Source organism: Vulpes lagopus, chromosome 9 (genome assembly GCF_018345385.1).
Source record: "Vulpes lagopus strain Blue_001 chromosome 9, ASM1834538v1, whole genome shotgun sequence".
NCBI classification, from domain to species: Eukaryota; Metazoa; Chordata; class Mammalia; order Carnivora; family Canidae; genus Vulpes; species Vulpes lagopus.
This window is the reverse complement of record NC_054832.1, coordinates 41,084,485-41,103,054: the sequence shown is the minus strand read 5'-3', so window position 1 is coordinate 41,103,054 and position 18,570 is coordinate 41,084,485. Positions and strand designations below refer to the sequence as shown.

Sequence of the window (18,570 nt, the reverse complement as noted above, 5' to 3'; positions counted from 1 at the left end):
CTCTGGCTCTGTCTCTCCTATCTCTCAAGAATTAAAAAAAAAAAAAAAAATCTTTAAATTTTTAAGAGAAACATCTGTTAGAAATAACACAAACTTCTAGCTCAAGGTATATTTTCAATATTATATAACACTAAATTTTTCTATGACAAAGTATCTTTGCAAAACCAAGTTTTTAGCAGTGGTGATAAAAAATACTGTGCACAAAGCATAGTGGAACAGAAAATGATACTGATGGTGTCCAAGTTGATTCCAAAGTTTAAGAAGTTGGCAGTGTTCAGTCACTCATGGTTCTAACAGAAATTTTTAATAAGTTGTTTAGACCTAACTGTTAATAAATGGAAGTTATTGGGTATTTCTTTTGGCTTAGGTGTGCTGTGAAAAAGTTAGTGCAACACTAAGGGGCACCATGAGCTGCAAAAGTATAGGGGGCATCTCTGGCATCAGCAAAAATACACTAAAACCAAAGTCACTTCATTGTTCATTTTCTACCTAAGAAATTCTGTAAATAGTTATATACGAAAGCGAAAAAACATACAAGCATACATACAAAGTTTGGATTTTTATTGAAATCTTGTGTTAGGTATCAAACAAAATCTGCTTTCTTCAGATAAAAATATTCTCTCAGATGTCTCCAGATAACTGCTAAGTCTAAGTTGGTCCTTTAATGTCTCATTTTATTTTTATCGTCCTCATGAAATGTTCATATACACTCAGGATGTTCCCAAAAGAATTTTTATCGTGTGAAGGATCGTACATGACGACCTCTACCACTGCCTCCACTAACAAACTTTCCTCTTGAGCCTCCACTGCCACTATTTGCACTTGCCCAGGAAGGTCCAAGACCCCCACGACCTCTGGAAGCGCGGTCACGAGGGCTTGGTCGGTAGCCTATAAAAGAAAAAATACAGTTTTTAGTCATAATATCCTTTCCTTTCCCACTATAGAAACAGTAATCTATAAAGCTGATTTCAAACTAAAACAGGAATTACTCTTTGCTCCTTTAAAAATCTGTGAATGTGGTAAAGACTACTGAATTGTCCACTTTAAATAGATAAGTTATATGATATGCGAGAATTATATCTCAAATAAAGCTGTTATAAAAATGAAAGTGTATTTGAAACCAAAAGCTACTTGTGATCAGAAGAATTCCAGACTTGACATAATAGTGTTTTAAGAAAAACAGGTTGCATGCCTAAATACACAAGACAATATTGTAAACAGAAACAGAATATACTGCATGAAGATATCTCTGTTACTAAAATACTTTGAGCAAAAAAAAAACCTTAAGGATTGGCTTTCATCATTGAAATATAAAAGGAGAGGTGCCTGGGTGGCTCAGTAAAGCATCTGTCTTCGGCTCAGGTGATGATTATCCCATGGTCCTAGGACTGAGCCTTGCATCAGGCTCCCTGCTAAGTAGGGAGCTTCTCCCTCTCCCTCTGTCCCTCCCCTCCATTTGGGAGTACATACACACACTCTCTCTCAAGTAAATAAATAAAATCTTAAAAAAAAAAAAAAAAAAAAGAGGAGGAAGAAAAGGAGGAAGAGGAGGAGGAAGAGGAGGAGGAGGAGAAGAAGAAGAAGAAGAAAAGGGAAGAAGAAGAAAGAAGAAGAAGGAAGAAAGAAGAAAAAGAAGAAATAAAAAAGAGCAAAGGATGCCTGGATGGCTCAGTCAGTTAGGTGTCCAACTCTTGGTTTCAGCTCAGGTCATGATCTCATAGTTGTGGGATCAAGCCCTGCATTGGGCTCCTGTGCTCACCACAGTGTGCTTGAGATTCTCTCTTCCTTTCCTTCTGCCCCTCCCACTCACACACTCTCTCTCTCAAATAAATAAAGTCTTTTAAAAACACAAAAAACAGAGCAGGTCAGCCCAGGTGGCTCAGTAGTTTAGCACCGCCCTCAGCCCAGGGCCTGATGCTGGAGACCCGGGATCCAGTCCCAAGTTGGGCTCCCTGCATGGAGCCTGCTTCTCCCTCTGCCTCTCTCTCTCTCTCTCTCTCTCGCTCATGAATAAATAAATAAAATCTTAAAGAGCCTGTTTTTAAAAAAATAAAAAAAATAAAAACAAAACCAAAACAAAACAAAAAAAAAAAAGAGCATGTCACTGTGAAACTGCCAAGATTATACACATAGTTCAGAATCCAGAATTTTGATTATTTCTACAGGAAATATACATTGGGCATTCATTTGCAGATATAAAATTAAATTGCCTATAGAATTATAAGCCTAAATTCCAAAATGTTCTCTCCCAGAATGAGAGTATATGACATCCCTCTCTCAGCAGTATTAACTCTGAAGGATATATACTAAATAAATAAATAGATAGATAGATAGATAGATAGATAGATAAAGTAAAATAATAAAGTAAAATAATAAAATAAAATAAAATAAAATAAAATAAAATAAAATAAAATAAAATAAAATGGAAGGATATATACCTGTAGAACTAAGTGGTCGTAATGGTGGAAGAGGGCCCCTGTTAAAGTTGCTCTGGCCTCCACGACTTTCATTGTAAGTTCCTCGAGGAGTATTCTGTGCACTCCAACTGGAACCTCTCGTTCCCTCCCGACGACTGTAGTTCCCTGAACACAGATAACACAATTAAGGTCTACTACTTAAGTTGGATTAAAAAAGATTTGATACTGGGGTGCCAGTCGGTTAAGCATCTACCTATGGCTCAGGTCATGACCTTGGGGTCCAGCCCGACGTCAGGCTCCCTCTCCCTCTTCCTCAGCCCTTCCCCTCACTCATGCTCACTTACTCGCTCTCTTTAAATAAATAAATAAATAAATAAATAATTTTTTTTTTGAGGTTCAACGTGTTTTTCTCAATCTTCAAAGTAACAAGAGAAACTATGAAATTCTGCAAATGACATATTTGCCATATACTACATTGTGGCAGTATTGTATGTGGTTAGAAGCAGAAGCTCTGGAGCCAGACTGCCAGGGTTCAAACACTGGTTCTGCCACTTATATATCCTGGTGAGCTGACTGGTAGTTTTCTCTGCTGTAAAGTGGGTGTACTAACAGAACTTACTTCAAAGGGCTGATTTGAGAGTATTATATATAATAGTCCTAACCAGCTATGTGTTCGTTATTAATGTAAACTGCTATTCTCTCACTGCCAAGTCAGCAGTACGAAAACATGTCATCAATCCACTAGTGAAGAATAATTTCTACAAATGCACTGTTTCTAAGAAGTTTAAACAAAGAATGTTGAATAAATCACAGAAACAAAAAAATTATGAAGTAAAAGCAGCCACCGTTAATGATCAATAAAACAAGTTTCATGTATTTTTGTTAAATTCTACAACAGTAGCTTTAAAAAGAAATAAGATTTGTGTTTAAAGCTCTACTGTGCAGTGGTCTCCCTAACTCCCATATGGAGGGTGGCATTTTTGAAATAGGTATGACACAGGTGTACAATGTTTGAGATGGAACTTATTAACAGATAAAATCTTGAAACAATCTGAAACATTAAACTGAAGTGTCTGGCTGGCTCAGTTGGTAAAGCATGCAACTCTTCATCTTGGGGTAATGAGGTCTAGTTCCACACTGGGTGTAGAAAAACTTAAAAATAAAATCTTAAGAAAAAAAAAAACATTAAATGAAACACCAAGAAGTAGATAAGAGACTCAACGGTGAACTACACAAAAGAATCCTAAGGAAACTATTGGTAAGCAGAACTGTGAGAATGTACAGATATTACTCAGAAAGGATAAACACGATTCCCAATGTGAAAAGGAAAATAATTAGCCAATTGACTTCTTTTAAACTTATCACTAAACATGCAATTAAACATTAACTTAAAAAATATTTTTCTGGGGGATCCCTGGGTGGCGCAGTGGTTTGGCGCCTGCCTTTGGCCCAGGGCGCGATCCTGGAGACCCGGGATCGAATCCCACATCGGGCTCCCGGTGCATGGAGCCTGCTTCTCCCTCTGCCTGTGTCTCTGCCTCTCTCTCTCTCTCTATCATAAATAAAAAAATAAAAAATAAAAAAAAAATATTTTTCTATTCAATAAAGTATTCTGCAAATAGTTACCACTATCTAAGAGGTAGCTTAATTGTAGTAACTGAAAAATACTTTATCTGAATCATATCTAAATCACTTCTATTCAATATTCTAGCATTCCAGTACTCTAACCCACTAGAAAATATACGTAAGTAAGTCACCTTTTGAAGCAGGTGGTGTGAAAAACCTATTCTGACTGTGAAAAGCACCCCGTCCTCCTCGATTGCCTGAAAATCCACCACGAGAAGAAATCTTCTGTGATACTTTGAGTGGCCGTTTCGGTGGGGGTATTCCATCTTGAGGGACCACTTCTTTACTCTCAGCTGCAACAAAGTCATCCACATGCATAGATGGTGGTCTGCTTGTGTTCTGTTTTCTCTGACGAAAAATATCATGGGGTCGTATACCCTGTCCAAATCCTCCCCTGCCCCTTCCTCTTGGTGGTGGCACAACATGAGCTCGTTTGGCAGGTTCAATGTATTCAGATTTCCCACTATCAAAACAAAAACACTCCATGAAAAGGTATTCTTTTTCTTCATATTTCCAGTGAATATATGTCAGTCTTAGCAATATTGAAACTCGTATTTCAATTATTTCTTCATTCAGCTGCATTAATGTTACCAATATCTCTATTATTCTCCATGGATATACTACAAAACTAGCTAAGAATGGTACTCATATCTTATTGATATGACTAACAATTATTTTAAATAATCCAGTTCACCTCTTGTTCAAACCTTCTAAACTCTCATAAAGTAGAAAAATGTAACAAATGTACTGGGTATATCCTGGCCAAAGTATTATCTTTAAAAAAAATTTCAAACAATATTCATGATTAAAGTATTATGTCATCTTCCTTTTTTTCTGTATAGTTAGTGTCTATCTTAAAGTACATTACAGTAAGTAAACTTCTATGACCACAATCAAGATCTTTGGTAGATTAGATTTTACCTTGAAGTTATAAAGGTCTCATGCTTGTGCTTCCCAAGTTTGAATCCTTTAGTAGTCTTAGTTCTCCCTGGAGACGATGGTTCTGACAAAAATGAGCGTTCTAGTTCTGAATGCAAGTCAAAGTCACTACAGCATTTTTCAGAGAGCTCAATTAAGTCAACTTTCACCTGCAGTCATAAAAATGAAACAAAATGAAAAATACACCTTAAATGAAATTATTAATATAACAATTACAGAAATTCTTATTTCCTATAGATTATTTTTAACTCTCAAAATAAACAAATTATAGGTCGGCCTCCTCTCATTTTTTCTTTTTATTTTTTAAAAAGATTTTAAGTAATCTTCACATCCAACATAGGATAGGGTTCAAACTCATAACCGCAAGATCAAGAGTTGTATGCTCTATCGACTGAGCCAGTCAGGCACCCCTTTCACTCATCTTTTCAAAAAGCAACATCATTGGTATTTAAAGAAAAAAATCTTAGGAATTCAGCTGCATTTTGGGATAGGATGGGGTGGCATTCCTCCTCAAAGAAGGGCTATTAATTAGGGGGGGCCACTGCTGTCTAACAAGGAACTCAGAATTTATCTATATAAATTAACAACGTAGCATTTCCAGAATTCTTCCAAAACAACTGGAAGTAATATACTTTGTAAGCCTTGTAAGTAATATACTTTGTAAGCCTTGTGTAGTCATGGTATTTATTATAAAAGGATTCTGTGCCACAGTTCTCAAAGTTCTATGCATTAGTTTCAGAGAAATAAAAACTATGTTTATGTTAAGTTTTATTTAAATTTAGCAAACCTAAAAAAAGATTCCAAATTTTCTAAACCATGTCAGGTTACAATCTTCATTGCAAGATAGTTATATTTCAACACTAAATTTTTTTTTTTAATTTTTATTTATTTATGTATTATAGTCACAGAGAGAGAGAGAGAGGCAGAGACACAGGCAGAGGGAGAAGCAGGCTCCATGCACCGGGAGCCTGATGTGGGATTCGATCCAGGGTCTCCAGGATCGCATCCTGGGCCAGAGGCAGGAGCTAAACCGCTGCGCCACCCAGGGATCCCTAAAATTATTTTTTTAAAAAAAACTTCTAACAGAAATTTTAGATCTGTGATACTAAATATGGTAGCCACTAACCACATGTCCCTATTTAAATTAATTAAATCAAAAATAAAATTCTTTAGTTCACTAGCAACATTTCATTACTCAACAGTCACATAAGATTGATGGTTACTGTACTGGACAGGGCAGATTATGAACATTTCTGTTACTGCATAAGGTTCTATTGGACAGAGCAGTCCTAAAAAATCATTGAACAGTTTACACGGAAGGAGAAATTAATTTTTGTTTTTTTGTTTTTGTAAATTTATGATAGTCACACACACACACACACAGAGAGAGAGAGAGAGAGAGAAAGGCAGAGACATAGGCAGAGGGAGAAGCAGGCTCCATGCACTGGGAGCCCGACGTGGAATTCGATTCCGGGTCTCCAGGATCGCGCCCTGGGCCAAAGGCAGGCACCAAACCGCTGCGCCACCCAGGGATCCCCCAATTTTTGTTTTTAAAAAAGCTCTATATCCAATGTGGGATTCTAACTCACGACCTCAAGAGTCACATGCTCTACTGACTAAACCAGCCAGCTACTCTAAGAGAAATTAACTTTTTAATGCAATTTAAATAAAATTTTATGTAATTATTTTTTAAAAAGGGAAAAGAGCCCTTACTAATATACTAAATACATCTTAAACGTGAAGTAAACAATTATTTTAGTCTCATTGCACGTGATAAATATTAACACTTTTTGGACCAGAGAATATTCAAATATATTTATTTTTTTTTTCAAATTTTTTATTTATTTATGATAGTCACACACACACACACACACACACACACACACACACACACACACACACAGAGGCAGAGACATAGGCAGAGGGAGAGGCAGGCTCCATGCACCGGGAGCCCGACGTGGGATTTGATCCTGGGTCTCCAGGATTGCACCCTGGGCCAAAGGCAGGCGCTAAACCACTGCGCCACCCAGGGATCCCTATTTTTTTGAAGAATATATGGTACAATAATATGTAACTGAAATCAGCTTCCCTAATATAGCTCTGAGAAGCATAAATCAGAGTGCTCTAAATTTTAAATGTTTAACTATACTCCCATTATGTTTAAGAATGTGAATTCTCATTTATATCTATATTATTTTAACAAATACGTTCTTCACATTTCCCTCAAATTAAGAGCAGATTGCCAAAATACCATTCCCTTCCTTAAACCCCAAAACAGGAATGAACTGCAATTTTGTGGGATACTTTTCTCTATTCTATACCCAACAAATATAAGTGCCTCAGGGTATTTAGGCAAAAACATAATTTTTCCCTAAAAAAATCTCATTCTCAAATATACAGATCACTAACTAGAAAGAAGCAAAACAAGTTAACATAAAAAAACTGAGTTTCCTGGATACCATTAAGTGGGCAACTGATATAAAAATAATGTAGGTACTAGTCCCCAAATGGGCTTTTAACTGCCATACATCTAACTTATTTTGGTGCTAACAATACACACACACATACACACACACCAAAAAAAAAAAAAAAATCAACAATAACTTTTTTCTAATATTTAGTAATAAAATTACTTATACCAAATCCAGATCTGTATCAATCTCTTCAGCCTGAAATGGAGTGAACCACATGGATTTCAACTGATCATCCATGACATCAGCTAGCACATATGCAGTCCTAGAACAAGAAAGGTATTTAGTAAAATGTAGAATTCCCAAATCAAATATTTTACCTTATTTTCTAAGCAAAATCTACAGAAGATACAATTAAAAATAGTACACTGAAAACTATTAGTAAAATTAGTACTTAAAAGCCACGTTTATTACATTGTACCAGTAAGTACAGAAACTGCCCGTATTTAATTTTTCTAAATTTAGAGAATAATTCCATAAACTGAATAGTCATTATGCTCCAAAATTACAGTGCTCCAAAGATCAAGAGGTATATAACCTCTAGATCAGGGATCAGTAAACTATGACCCCCATTCTGCAAGCCTATTTGTGTATAGCCTATAAGCTAGAAGTGGTTTATTTTTTAAAGTTTTTTTAAAAAGCTATAAGAAACAAACAAAAAGCTACAGAAAAACACGCAACAGAGAGTGAACGCAGCTTGCAAAGCCTAGAATTTTTCTTATCTGGCCCTTTACAGAAAAACAGTTTGCTGGCCCTCCGTAGACCCCAGTCATTAAATACACAATAACTACTTAACCACAAAACATTGCTTGTTTTACCTATTGTTAAACAGATTCTGGAGAGATTCTGGAGCTGAAAGTACTGGTTCTACATCCTGGTCACCGAGAGGTAAAGGATCACCAGATGACTCCAGCATCTGCTTAAGTCCAACTACATTGTCCAACAAAGAATCCAGATTGTCATCATCTTTTGAATGTTCCTAGATACAGACAGAAACAGAATTAAATGATGCAGGCAAAACTTGAACATTTATGTCCATGATCTGACTTCTTAATAGAAAGGGTTATATTTTTTGATTACTAAGAAATTTGGAGCACCATCAAAAATGTATCAACTTAATATTAAACATACTTAAATAAAATCAACATCAAAAACATATGTCATTTTATTTCTAAAGAATGGTAGCAGGGAGCACCCTGCATTCAAACAACAGATAATTCAAAAACTATTTATTGCCTTCTTCTTTAATATTCGTAATAGTGTGGAGGACTTCACTCCAAATTATTAATTCAAAGACTATTCCAAACTTTGTAAGTACCCAACTGAGGGTTCACTATTTAAAAAGGTCACTATGAAAAACTTGTACTAGGCAAAAGAGAAGAAACTTTATCTTGCGAATGAGCTGTTTTATCTTGTTTCTGGTTTTGTTTTTATTTTGTTTGGTTTTTTTTTTTTGTTTTTTTTTTTTTTACCAAAACAAGCTTCTCTAGTTCAAGGAACAAATTTTCTGGACTTTCTTCTTTGCTTTGTAGAAGCTGTTTTAACTCTGCAGCATTAATACTCATTGTCCGTGATGGATGAGCTCCCTCTACTTCCATGAGACCACTATCATCTCCACAACATCCCTGTAAATGTCACACATAAGTTAAATTTGAGAGCAGAGAAATTTGTAAAGATGCTTCCAAACTTATTTAGATATTTAAGCCATTTGCTGCAATCTCCCCCTCAATGTTTTGGTTATACATTAGTACAAATGGCTAGTTTTTAAGAAAGACTTAGCACAAAGCTGAAATAGGTTTCTTTGAGTAAGACTCATATAAGTATGTAAACACACGTATTCAATTTACTAGCAGCAAGATTTCTTAACAAAAATATCCAAAACAAATACAATAAGCACTTGTAGGACATGTAACATACTGTTTGATACTCAATAAAATGCCTACTATAATAAAGAACTGATAGAACCTGAATTTATCTTTCTGGAGAGAAGGCAAACAACTAAAGAAGACTACCATATTTAAGGCTCTGTTCTGTCATGAAAAAAGTGAATATTTCCTGCTTTAAAAAGTAAATCATATAATAAAATGATTTTGGGCATGATAATAATTTAATACTAGAAAATTCAACTAGCAAACCAAATCTTGGTTCATGAAAACAAATCTGTCCACATTGTCACATGTGATAGAACACTTGAGTAGTTCCAAATCTTTAGAACACAATCCTATTTTATTATTTTTATTTAGGTATAATTAACATACAGCATTGAGAACTAATCACCACAGTAAGTCTAGTTACCATCTGTCACCATACAAAGTTAATACAGTATTACTGACTACATTCCCCATGTATCACTCATTTTGTTTTCTTAAAGTTCATTTATTTTTTTAGTAATCTCTACACGTGGAACTTCAACTCAGGATCCCAAGATTAAGCACTGCATGCTTTTCCAACTGAGCCAGTCAGGCGCCCCACCTTAAATGGCTCAAAGTGAATATGGTCTCATAGAGAAGCCTATAAACCCAATCTAGATGCAGGATTTAGTACTTTTTTAAAAAAAGATTTTATTTATTTATTCATGAGAGACACCAAGAGAGAGGCAGAGACACAGGCAGAGGAAGAAGCAGGCTCCCTGTGGGGAGCCCGATGTGGGACTCAATCCTGGGACCCCAGGATCACGCCCTAAGTCAAGGCAGATGCTTAACCACTGAGTCACCCAGGCATCCCCAGGATTTAGTATTTTTAAATAGGCATTAACAATAAAAAATTTCTTTGGGGTTCCTTTGTCCTATAACTGGACACATTTCAATGAAAATTAAATGAAAATTATTCTAAATAAATTTCCACTCACATGAACACTTGTGCCTGAAGCACACTTGATTTTTTGTTTAAAGATTTTATTTCTTTATTCATGAGAGACACAGAGAGAGAGAGAGAGAGAGAGAGAGTCAGAGACACAGGCAGAGGGAGAAGCAGGCTCCCTGTGGAGAACCTGATGCAGGACTCGATCCCAGGACCCCAGGGTCACACCCACCCTGAGTCAAAAGCACTTGCTCAACCACTGAGCCACCCAGGTGTCCCCTGAAGCACATTGGTACCTTTCATAAAACACTAGACTGAGGAAGTCACTTATTGTTGTATTAAGGAAGAGGGTATATAGTTTTAGTGAGAATCAATAAAACATTATCTGTAAGAGTTTTACTTGCTTTGCTTGGAGGTAAGGGGGAGATTGACAATGATCTAGTTTATGTTTAAGTTTTTAAAAATTAAGGTAAATGATGTAAAAATAATCAGAGTACACTGACAGAAACAGACTATACAAGGTTCTCTTTAAAGGAACTGTCCCCTAAATATTAGTAAACTGGATACATTAATGGACTAAATACATTTTATTGAAGTATATTAACCAGATTACAAATTATCAGGGCATTTGCTTCTTTCCTTACTCTGTTATTCATATCACTTTCACCAAGAGTTAGAAAGTTTAGTGTAACCGAAACAGAAAATATTATAATTATCATTTTTAAAAGTCAGAGAAAACAGAGTAAGATAATCAGTTAAAAGAAAAGGGGAGAGAGGATCCCTGGGTGGCTCAGCAGTTTAGCGCCTGCCTTCGGCCCAGGGCATGATCCTAGAATCCCGGGATAGAGTCCCACATCGGGCTCCCTGCATGGAGCCTCTTCTCCCTCTGCCTGTGTCTCTGCCTCTCTCTCTCCCTCTCTCTGTGTCTCTCATGAATAAATAAATTTAGAACAATCTTTAAAAAAAAAAAAAAAAAGAAAGAAGAGAAAAGGGGAGAATTTATGTCTGATTATCTATCCCCTCTGATTATCTATCCAAAAACCTGCATAGATGTTTTATAGTAGCTTTATTCATAATCACGCAAACTTGGAAACAACTAGGATGCCCTTCACTAGGTGAATGGATAAATGTGTATAGACACACAATGGAATATTATTTAGTGCTGAAAAGAAAAGAGTTATCAAACCATGAAAAAATATAGAAGACTTGCTACATATTGTCTGATTCCAATTACCTAACATTCTGGAAAAGGTAAAACAATGGAGGGGTAAAAAGATCAGTGGTTGCTGGAGGTTAAGAAGGAAATGATGAATAAGTGGAGCACATAAAATTTAAGGCAGTAAAATTATTCTGCATGACACTACAATGGTAGATACACATCATTATGCATTTGTCAAAACCCACAGAATGTTAATACCAGTGAACCCTAATATAAACTATGGATTTTGATATGGAATATGAGAATAATGTGTCAACGTAAGTCCATCAATTGTAACAAATATATTACTGTAATGCAGTAGATTGGTAGGTTGATAATAATGGATATTTGGGGATAGTAGGAGATAGTAGGGGAAACTGTGCAACTGTAGGGAGCATGTGCATCGGGGAGATGGGAGGAACAAGAAGTACATGGAAACTTTCTGAACCTTCCACTCAATTTTGCTGTGAACCTAAAACTGGTCTAAAAAATCTAAAAACAGGGATCCCTGGGTAGCTCAGTGGTTGAGCATCTGCCTTTGGCTCAGGTCATGATCCCAGGGTCCTGGGATTCAATCCCACATCAGGCTCCCCACAGAGAGCCTGCTTCTCCCTTTGCCTATGTCCCTGCCTCTCTCTCTCTGTGTCTCATGAATAATTAAAATATTTTAAAAAATAAATAAACAAATAATCTAAAACAAAGAAAGATTTTTAAAACTATGAATTAAAATATTCAGAACAATGCAAATTTTTCATCTCCCCATAAATCTCTTTTTCATTATCATGAGCAGAAATAGTTTTGAACAAAATAAAATGCATTTTACATTTTAATCCACTTTATTTATTTATTTTTTAATCCACTTACTTTATACTAAAAGTCATCTTATAAAAATCTAGGGTCAAATTTAGCACCATTTGAAGTACTCTGTATACACATTACTTTTAGAAATAGTAATAAAGGGATGCCTGGATGGCTCAGCGGTTGAGCTCTGCTTTCATCTCAGGGCGCGATCCTGGAGTTCAGGGATTGAGTCCCACATCAGGCTCGCTGAGGGGAGCCTGCTTCTCTCTCTGCCTCTCTCTCTCTCTCTGCCTCTCTCTCTCTCTCTCTGTGTGTGTGTATCTCTAATGAATAAATAAATAAAATTTTAAAAATAAAAAAGAAATAGTAATAAAGAATTTTTAAGGGATGCCTGGGTGTCTTAAGCGTGTTAAGGCTGTCTTAAGTGTCTTAAGGGTGTCTTAAGTTGGTTAAGCGTCTGCCTTCGGCTCAGGTCATGATCTCAGAGTCCTAGGATCAAGCCCCATGTTGGGCTCCTTGCTCATGGTGAGTCTGCTTCTCCCCCTCTTCCCCACTCATGCTCTCTCTCGCTTTCTCTGAATAGATTTATATTAAGTAAAGCAATTTAATTAGTATCAAAAACACTTTACACAAAGAAAAACCCAGGTGGAGATGGTTTCACTGGTGATTTTCTACCAAATGTTTAAAAAATGAATACAATCCTTCATAAATGTTTCCAAAAAATAAAACCAGAAAGAACACTTATCGATTCACTCTATGAGACCAAAGATACCACAAGAAAGAAAGCTACAGACCAATATCCCTATAGAGACCTAAAACTCCTCAATAAAATAAAACAAACTCAATCTAGCAACATATAAAAAGGATTGTACATCAAAAAAAAAAGAGAAAAAGATCATATATCATGACCAAGTGGGATTTATCCCAGGAATACAAGGTCAGTTCTACACATAAAAGTCAATCAATACAATATACTACATCAATAGAGTATGGAGAAAAATAACATAATCATCTCAAAAGACAAAGAAAAGCATTTAACAAAACCTAACACCCCTTCATGATAAAAAAAAAAAAACCATAACAAACTAAGAAGAGAAGTATTTCTTCCATAGATAAAGGATATCTATGAGTAACCATAGCTAACACTGTATGTCATTTTACAAGATTGAAAGTTTTCTCCCTATGATCAGGAACAAGACAAAAATGTTAATTCTCACTACTTTTTATTCAACATGTACTGAAGGTTCTTGCAGGGGTGGAAGGAAGGAAGGGAGGGAGGGTAGAAGGGAGGAAATGTATCCAAATTGAAAGTAAAGTTAAACTATCTTATTTGTAGATGACATAATCTTACATACAGAAATCACAAAAAAAACTATTAGAACTAATAAACAAGTTCAGCAAAGTTGTAGGATACAGTATCAATATACAAAAATCAACTATATTTTTCTAAATACTAGCAAAGAACAATTCAAAAATGGAAATTAAGAAACAATTCCATTTATAATGGCATTAACAAAATTCCCAATTCAGAGGCATAAACAAAAGGCGTAAGAGATTTTCAGAGGCGTATACTGAAAACTACAAAACACGAAGGAAAGGAATTAAAGACAACCTAAATAAATGGAAAGCCATGCCACGTCCATGGATATGAAGACTTAATAGTATTAAGACAGTAATACTTCCAAAATTGATCTATAGATTCAACACAATCCCTATCAAAATCTCAGCAATCTTTTTGTAGAAACTGATGTAGAGACAGAAAAGTAGATTAGTGGTTGCCATGGGCTAGAAAAAAGAGGCAGTGGGGAGATTCCCTTATGGGCACAGAGCTTCTTTTTGGGATTCTGAAAGCATTCTAAAATTAGATAGTAGGGCAGCCCTGGTGGCGGAGCGGTTTGGCGCCGCCTGCAGGCTGGGGTGTGATCCTGGAGACCCACCATCAAGTCCCACATCAGGCTCCCTTGCATGGAGCCTGCTTCTCCCTCTCCCTGTGTCTCTGCCTCTCTCTCTGTCTATGAATAAATAAATAAAATCTTAAAAAAAATAAAATAAAGACAGTGTGAAAGGTATTTGGGAACACACACACACACCACTATTATAAATAAATAAATAAATAAATAAATAAATAAATAAATAAATAAATAAATAAAATTAGATAGTGGTGATAGCTGCACAATTCTATGAATATACTAAAAACCACTGAATTGTCCGTTTAAAGGGGTGAATTTTATGAGATGTAGGATCAAATTTAAATAAAATGTTATAAAAAAGAGCAGCAGCAAGAAGAAAATCTAAGATATTAGTGGTAAAATAAAAAAGAATGAAATGTAAGAAAGGTTTTATAAATAAAATTGACAGGAATGACAGCTGGTAAAGAGGATGAAGAAAAGGGGGAAATTTGACTATTATTTGATGACTTCTATCTTGAAGGTCAAGGAAGATGATATAAAAGTAGGGCAAATAAAAGATAACTCAGATATATGAGGGAAGATAATGAATTTGGGTTTGGATATTCAGAGATTCTCTCAAGTAGCCAAGGGCAAGGAGATGAGAGAGAAAGAGAGGAGAGGAAAAGACAGGAGAGGTTTAAAAAGGAGCCAGGTCTGACATTAGAAGGTACAAGACCTAGAAATGAAGTGATGCAGGGGGGCACTCTCTCCTTATTAAGGAAGGAAACAACAGGTTAAAGAACAGGGATAGAATCAAAGGGAGAGTGAAAGGATTTAAAACCACACAAGATGGCCTTGATCTTCTCAGTGAAAGAGGTAAGAAAAGGAAATGCAATGGTAAGGGATATAAAAGCATTAATTAGCAATCCTGAGGGCCTAGCAGCTCCTGGATAAACAAGAATGAACAGTGGTTAGTGATTTTTGGATTAGGAACTGTTTAGCTGATGATGTGTGTAAGAAAATCTGTCAAATGGATTTATTAACAACATACCACTTAGGATTTGTAGAACTAGTAAGTAGTCTTCCATTAAGTAAAAACTCTAAAATTTCTTTATGGTAGTTACAATCCTACCATTAAATATGCTCTTTATCTTTCAGAATCAAAGCATCTGGTGAACCTAATGACTTTAATATATATCTGACACAAAACAAACACAAATTTGCTGATAAAATCGGCACAAAAAAATAACTACAAATACAACAGGTAGCCAACATGTGCTTAACGGTGAGGCTCAAAATCTCATGACCTCGAGATCAAGAGTTGCATGTTCTACCAACTGCGCTGGCCAAGCACCCCTTACTGAAATAAATATTCTTTTTTAAATTTTTATTTATTTACGATAGTCACACACAGATAGAGAGAGAGGCAGAGACTAGGCAGAGGGAGAAGCAGGCTCCATGCACCGGGAGCCTGACGTGGGATTCGATCCCGGGTCTCCAGGATCGCGCCCTGGGCCAAAGGCAGGCGCCAAACCGCTGCGCCACCCAGGGATCCCTGAAATAAATATTCTTAATATAAGTTATATGCATAAAAGAAATATACTAAACAGTAAATTTAATTTTTTTTTTTATGAAATCATCCCATACTATATTTGCTTTGGCAAAAGTGTACTAAACAACTCTTCCCAAACAGGAATCTTAAATGTAAACTGAATTTCTTAAACCAGTGCTGACAGAATAGAGACCTACAGGATGTTAATAGCTATACGCACTTGTGCACACACAAGTATACACACATTATACACACACACACAAGTATTTTGCAGGCAATACATTTGGAAAAAGCTAGATTCAACTGCAGTAAAGCAACTTTCTATTTACTTAGGAACTTTTGGAGCTTATACTATACTAATGTGCACAGTTCAGTTCTATCAGGAGAGACTTTTCCAAACTTATCTGACCACAAACACTTTTTGAAGGCAAGTCTAGTAAATATTAAAGGTTTTGGGAATTATGTCCACAACATATATCATGATTTTGGAAAATACTAATGAGACAAATTCTTAAATAGAATTTAATAATATAATTTTAGAACTGGGGAAATAATCTTTAATTTGTATCTATGATAGACCCAAAATACCTTAAAATAAACTTTACAACCACCCCAAAATCAACATCCAAAACACAGTCAGTAAATGCTCAATTAAATGAAAGTAGGCAAATACTTGATTAAGAGACTGATAAATGAAAAAAAAAAAAAGAAAAGAAAAAAGAAAGACTGATAAATGAAGGTACTAGAAGTGCTAGAAGTGCCTGGATGGCTCAGTGGATTAAGCAGCCAACTCTTGATTTCAACTCAGGTCATGATCTCAGGGTCCTAGGATCGAGCCAGTGTCTGGTTCCATGCTCAGAGGGAAGTCGGCTTGAGGATTCCCTCTCTCCCTCTCCTCTTGCCCCTTCCCCAACTAATGTGTGCGCTCTCGCTCTCTCAAAATAAATAAATCTTAAAAAAAAAAAAAAAAATGAAGACACCATGGGTAGTATTTTCTCTATTTAAGCTGCCAAGTCATGGAGTATTCACAAATTAATGATGCTTAATAAATTTAAAAAGAGTTCAATAAATTCTGCTCTTAAACATCTTTTTTATAAATCAAAAACTTGCATTTATAGTGAGATATGGGCACAGAAAAAAAACATAAAGTTCAAACTTCCAAAAAATATTCTAAGATATTTTTTAATGCAATTGCTTTTTTAAACTTATGACAGAAGTTCGTAAATTTAAAAAATACCAAACACATACATATACATGTTAACTTACCATTGTGTCAGAGTTAAGAATTTGTCTCATAAATTCCAAAAATGAAGATGCAAGTTCACCTGTGTCCTTACTAAATGTGCTGACCACTCGTTTCAGTAAACTATGCAGAGCATTACTGTTTTTCCTTAAAGAACTGTAAATAAATAGAGAGGACATGTCTTAAAATTTAAACGTATAAAAGCATAAGAAATAAACCATCTCCAGTTTCAGACAGAACAAAATGCAGTCCACCATTTAAAAAATGTTTTGGTGTGACTATATACATACACCACTTAACAAGGCAGTATCTACAGGTACCTCCTTTTAAAAATAAACTTCAAGCTCTTAAAGAAAATAATACCCCCACAAAAAGAAAATACTTCCTCCATATAATAAAGATATAAAACTTAGCAAAAGAAACTTTGAGGCTCCCTATTTTTATACTTTTTATAGCCCGAGGATTTCTCTAATATAAGGAGGTTAGAGCGGTCTCAGAAGCTTGACCAGAAAGATTTACATAATAACTACAAAAAATGACTGACTTTATGGCACTATAATCTGATAGAAAGAAATGCAGGGTATAGACTGGGGATCTACAAACTTTTTCTGTAAAGGATCTGATAGTACATATTTTACGCTTTGCAGGCTATACAATAATGCGGTCTGTCTTCTATACACAATGGCAGCAGTCTCAGTCATAGCTACTCAAATGCTTGTGTAGTGGAAAGCAGCCATAAACAATACATAAATGCTGACTATGTTCCAATAAAACTGTATTTACAAACACTGGTTGTGCGCTAAATTTGGTCATGGTTTGCCAATCTGTTACAAGGGTTGGCAAATGATACGCTTAAATCTTCAAGCATAACAATCAATCATGATAATTTACAGTCCAGATAAAATTATTATATACATTTACAGCTCTTTGGGTTGTTTTTTTTTTTAAGATTTTATTTATTTATTTATTCATGAAAGACACAGAGAGAGAGAGAGGCAGAGACACAGGCAGAGGGAGAAGCAGGCTCCATGCTGGGAGCCCAATGTGGGACTCAATCCCGGGACCCCAGGATCATGCCCTGAGCCGAAGGCAAATGCTCAACCACTGAGCCACCCAGGAGTCCCTAACACAGCTCTTTGTTGATCAAAAGAGAATTTCAAGGGCAAAGTATTCTAATATTCCACAGCGTCCTTTAAGTTATAATTCATAACTAGTCAAAATGAAAGTAAGATTAACACTAAACATGCAGCATTTTTATTTGAAAAATGTGGTTGATATGCCATCATAGAAGACCTTGGTAGAGCAATACAGAAGAGAGAAAGATAAAGACTCCTGCTCTTGAGAACTCTATTAAGTAATGAAATGGGTAAGGCACAACAAACAGAAATGAGATTAAATACAAAGACAAGGGGATCTCTGGGTGGCTCAGCGGTTTAGCGCCTGCCTTTGGCCCAGGGCACGATCTTGGAGTCCCGGGATCGAGCCCCACGTCAGGCTCCTGGCATGGAGCCTGCTTCTCTCTCCTCCTGTGTCTCTGCCTCTCTCTCTCTCTCTCTCTCTCTCTCTATCATAAATAAATAAGTAAATAAATGAATGAATGAATAAATAAATAAATAAATCTTAAATACAAAGACA

At 35.8% G+C, this 18,570-nt stretch overlaps 1 protein-coding gene across 2 annotated transcripts in view; it reads right to left on the bottom strand.

The window, feature by feature from the left end:
• Positions 1 to 544: 544 nt before the first annotated feature.
• VIRMA (vir like m6A methyltransferase associated) overlaps positions 545 to 18,570 on the bottom strand; it is a 58,592-nt gene continuing 40,566 nt past the window's right edge. The window contains exons 17-24 of one of the 2 annotated variants that reach the window (XM_041768548.1): positions 16,959 to 17,091; positions 8,926 to 9,078; positions 8,272 to 8,432; positions 7,622 to 7,718; positions 4,965 to 5,131; positions 4,175 to 4,506; positions 2,439 to 2,582; positions 545 to 888 (exon numbers count right to left, since the gene is read on the bottom strand). In XM_041768548.1, coding sequence (XP_041624482.1) covers positions 734 to 888; positions 2,439 to 2,582; positions 4,175 to 4,506; positions 4,965 to 5,131; positions 7,622 to 7,718; positions 8,272 to 8,432; positions 8,926 to 9,078; positions 16,959 to 17,091 — 1,342 coding nt within the window. In that variant the 3' untranslated portion in view covers positions 545 to 733. The remainder of the gene's footprint in view (positions 889 to 2,438; positions 2,583 to 4,174; positions 4,507 to 4,964; positions 5,132 to 7,621; positions 7,719 to 8,271; positions 8,433 to 8,925; positions 9,079 to 16,958; positions 17,092 to 18,570) is intronic. The other variant, XM_041768549.1, reaches the window with a different exon arrangement.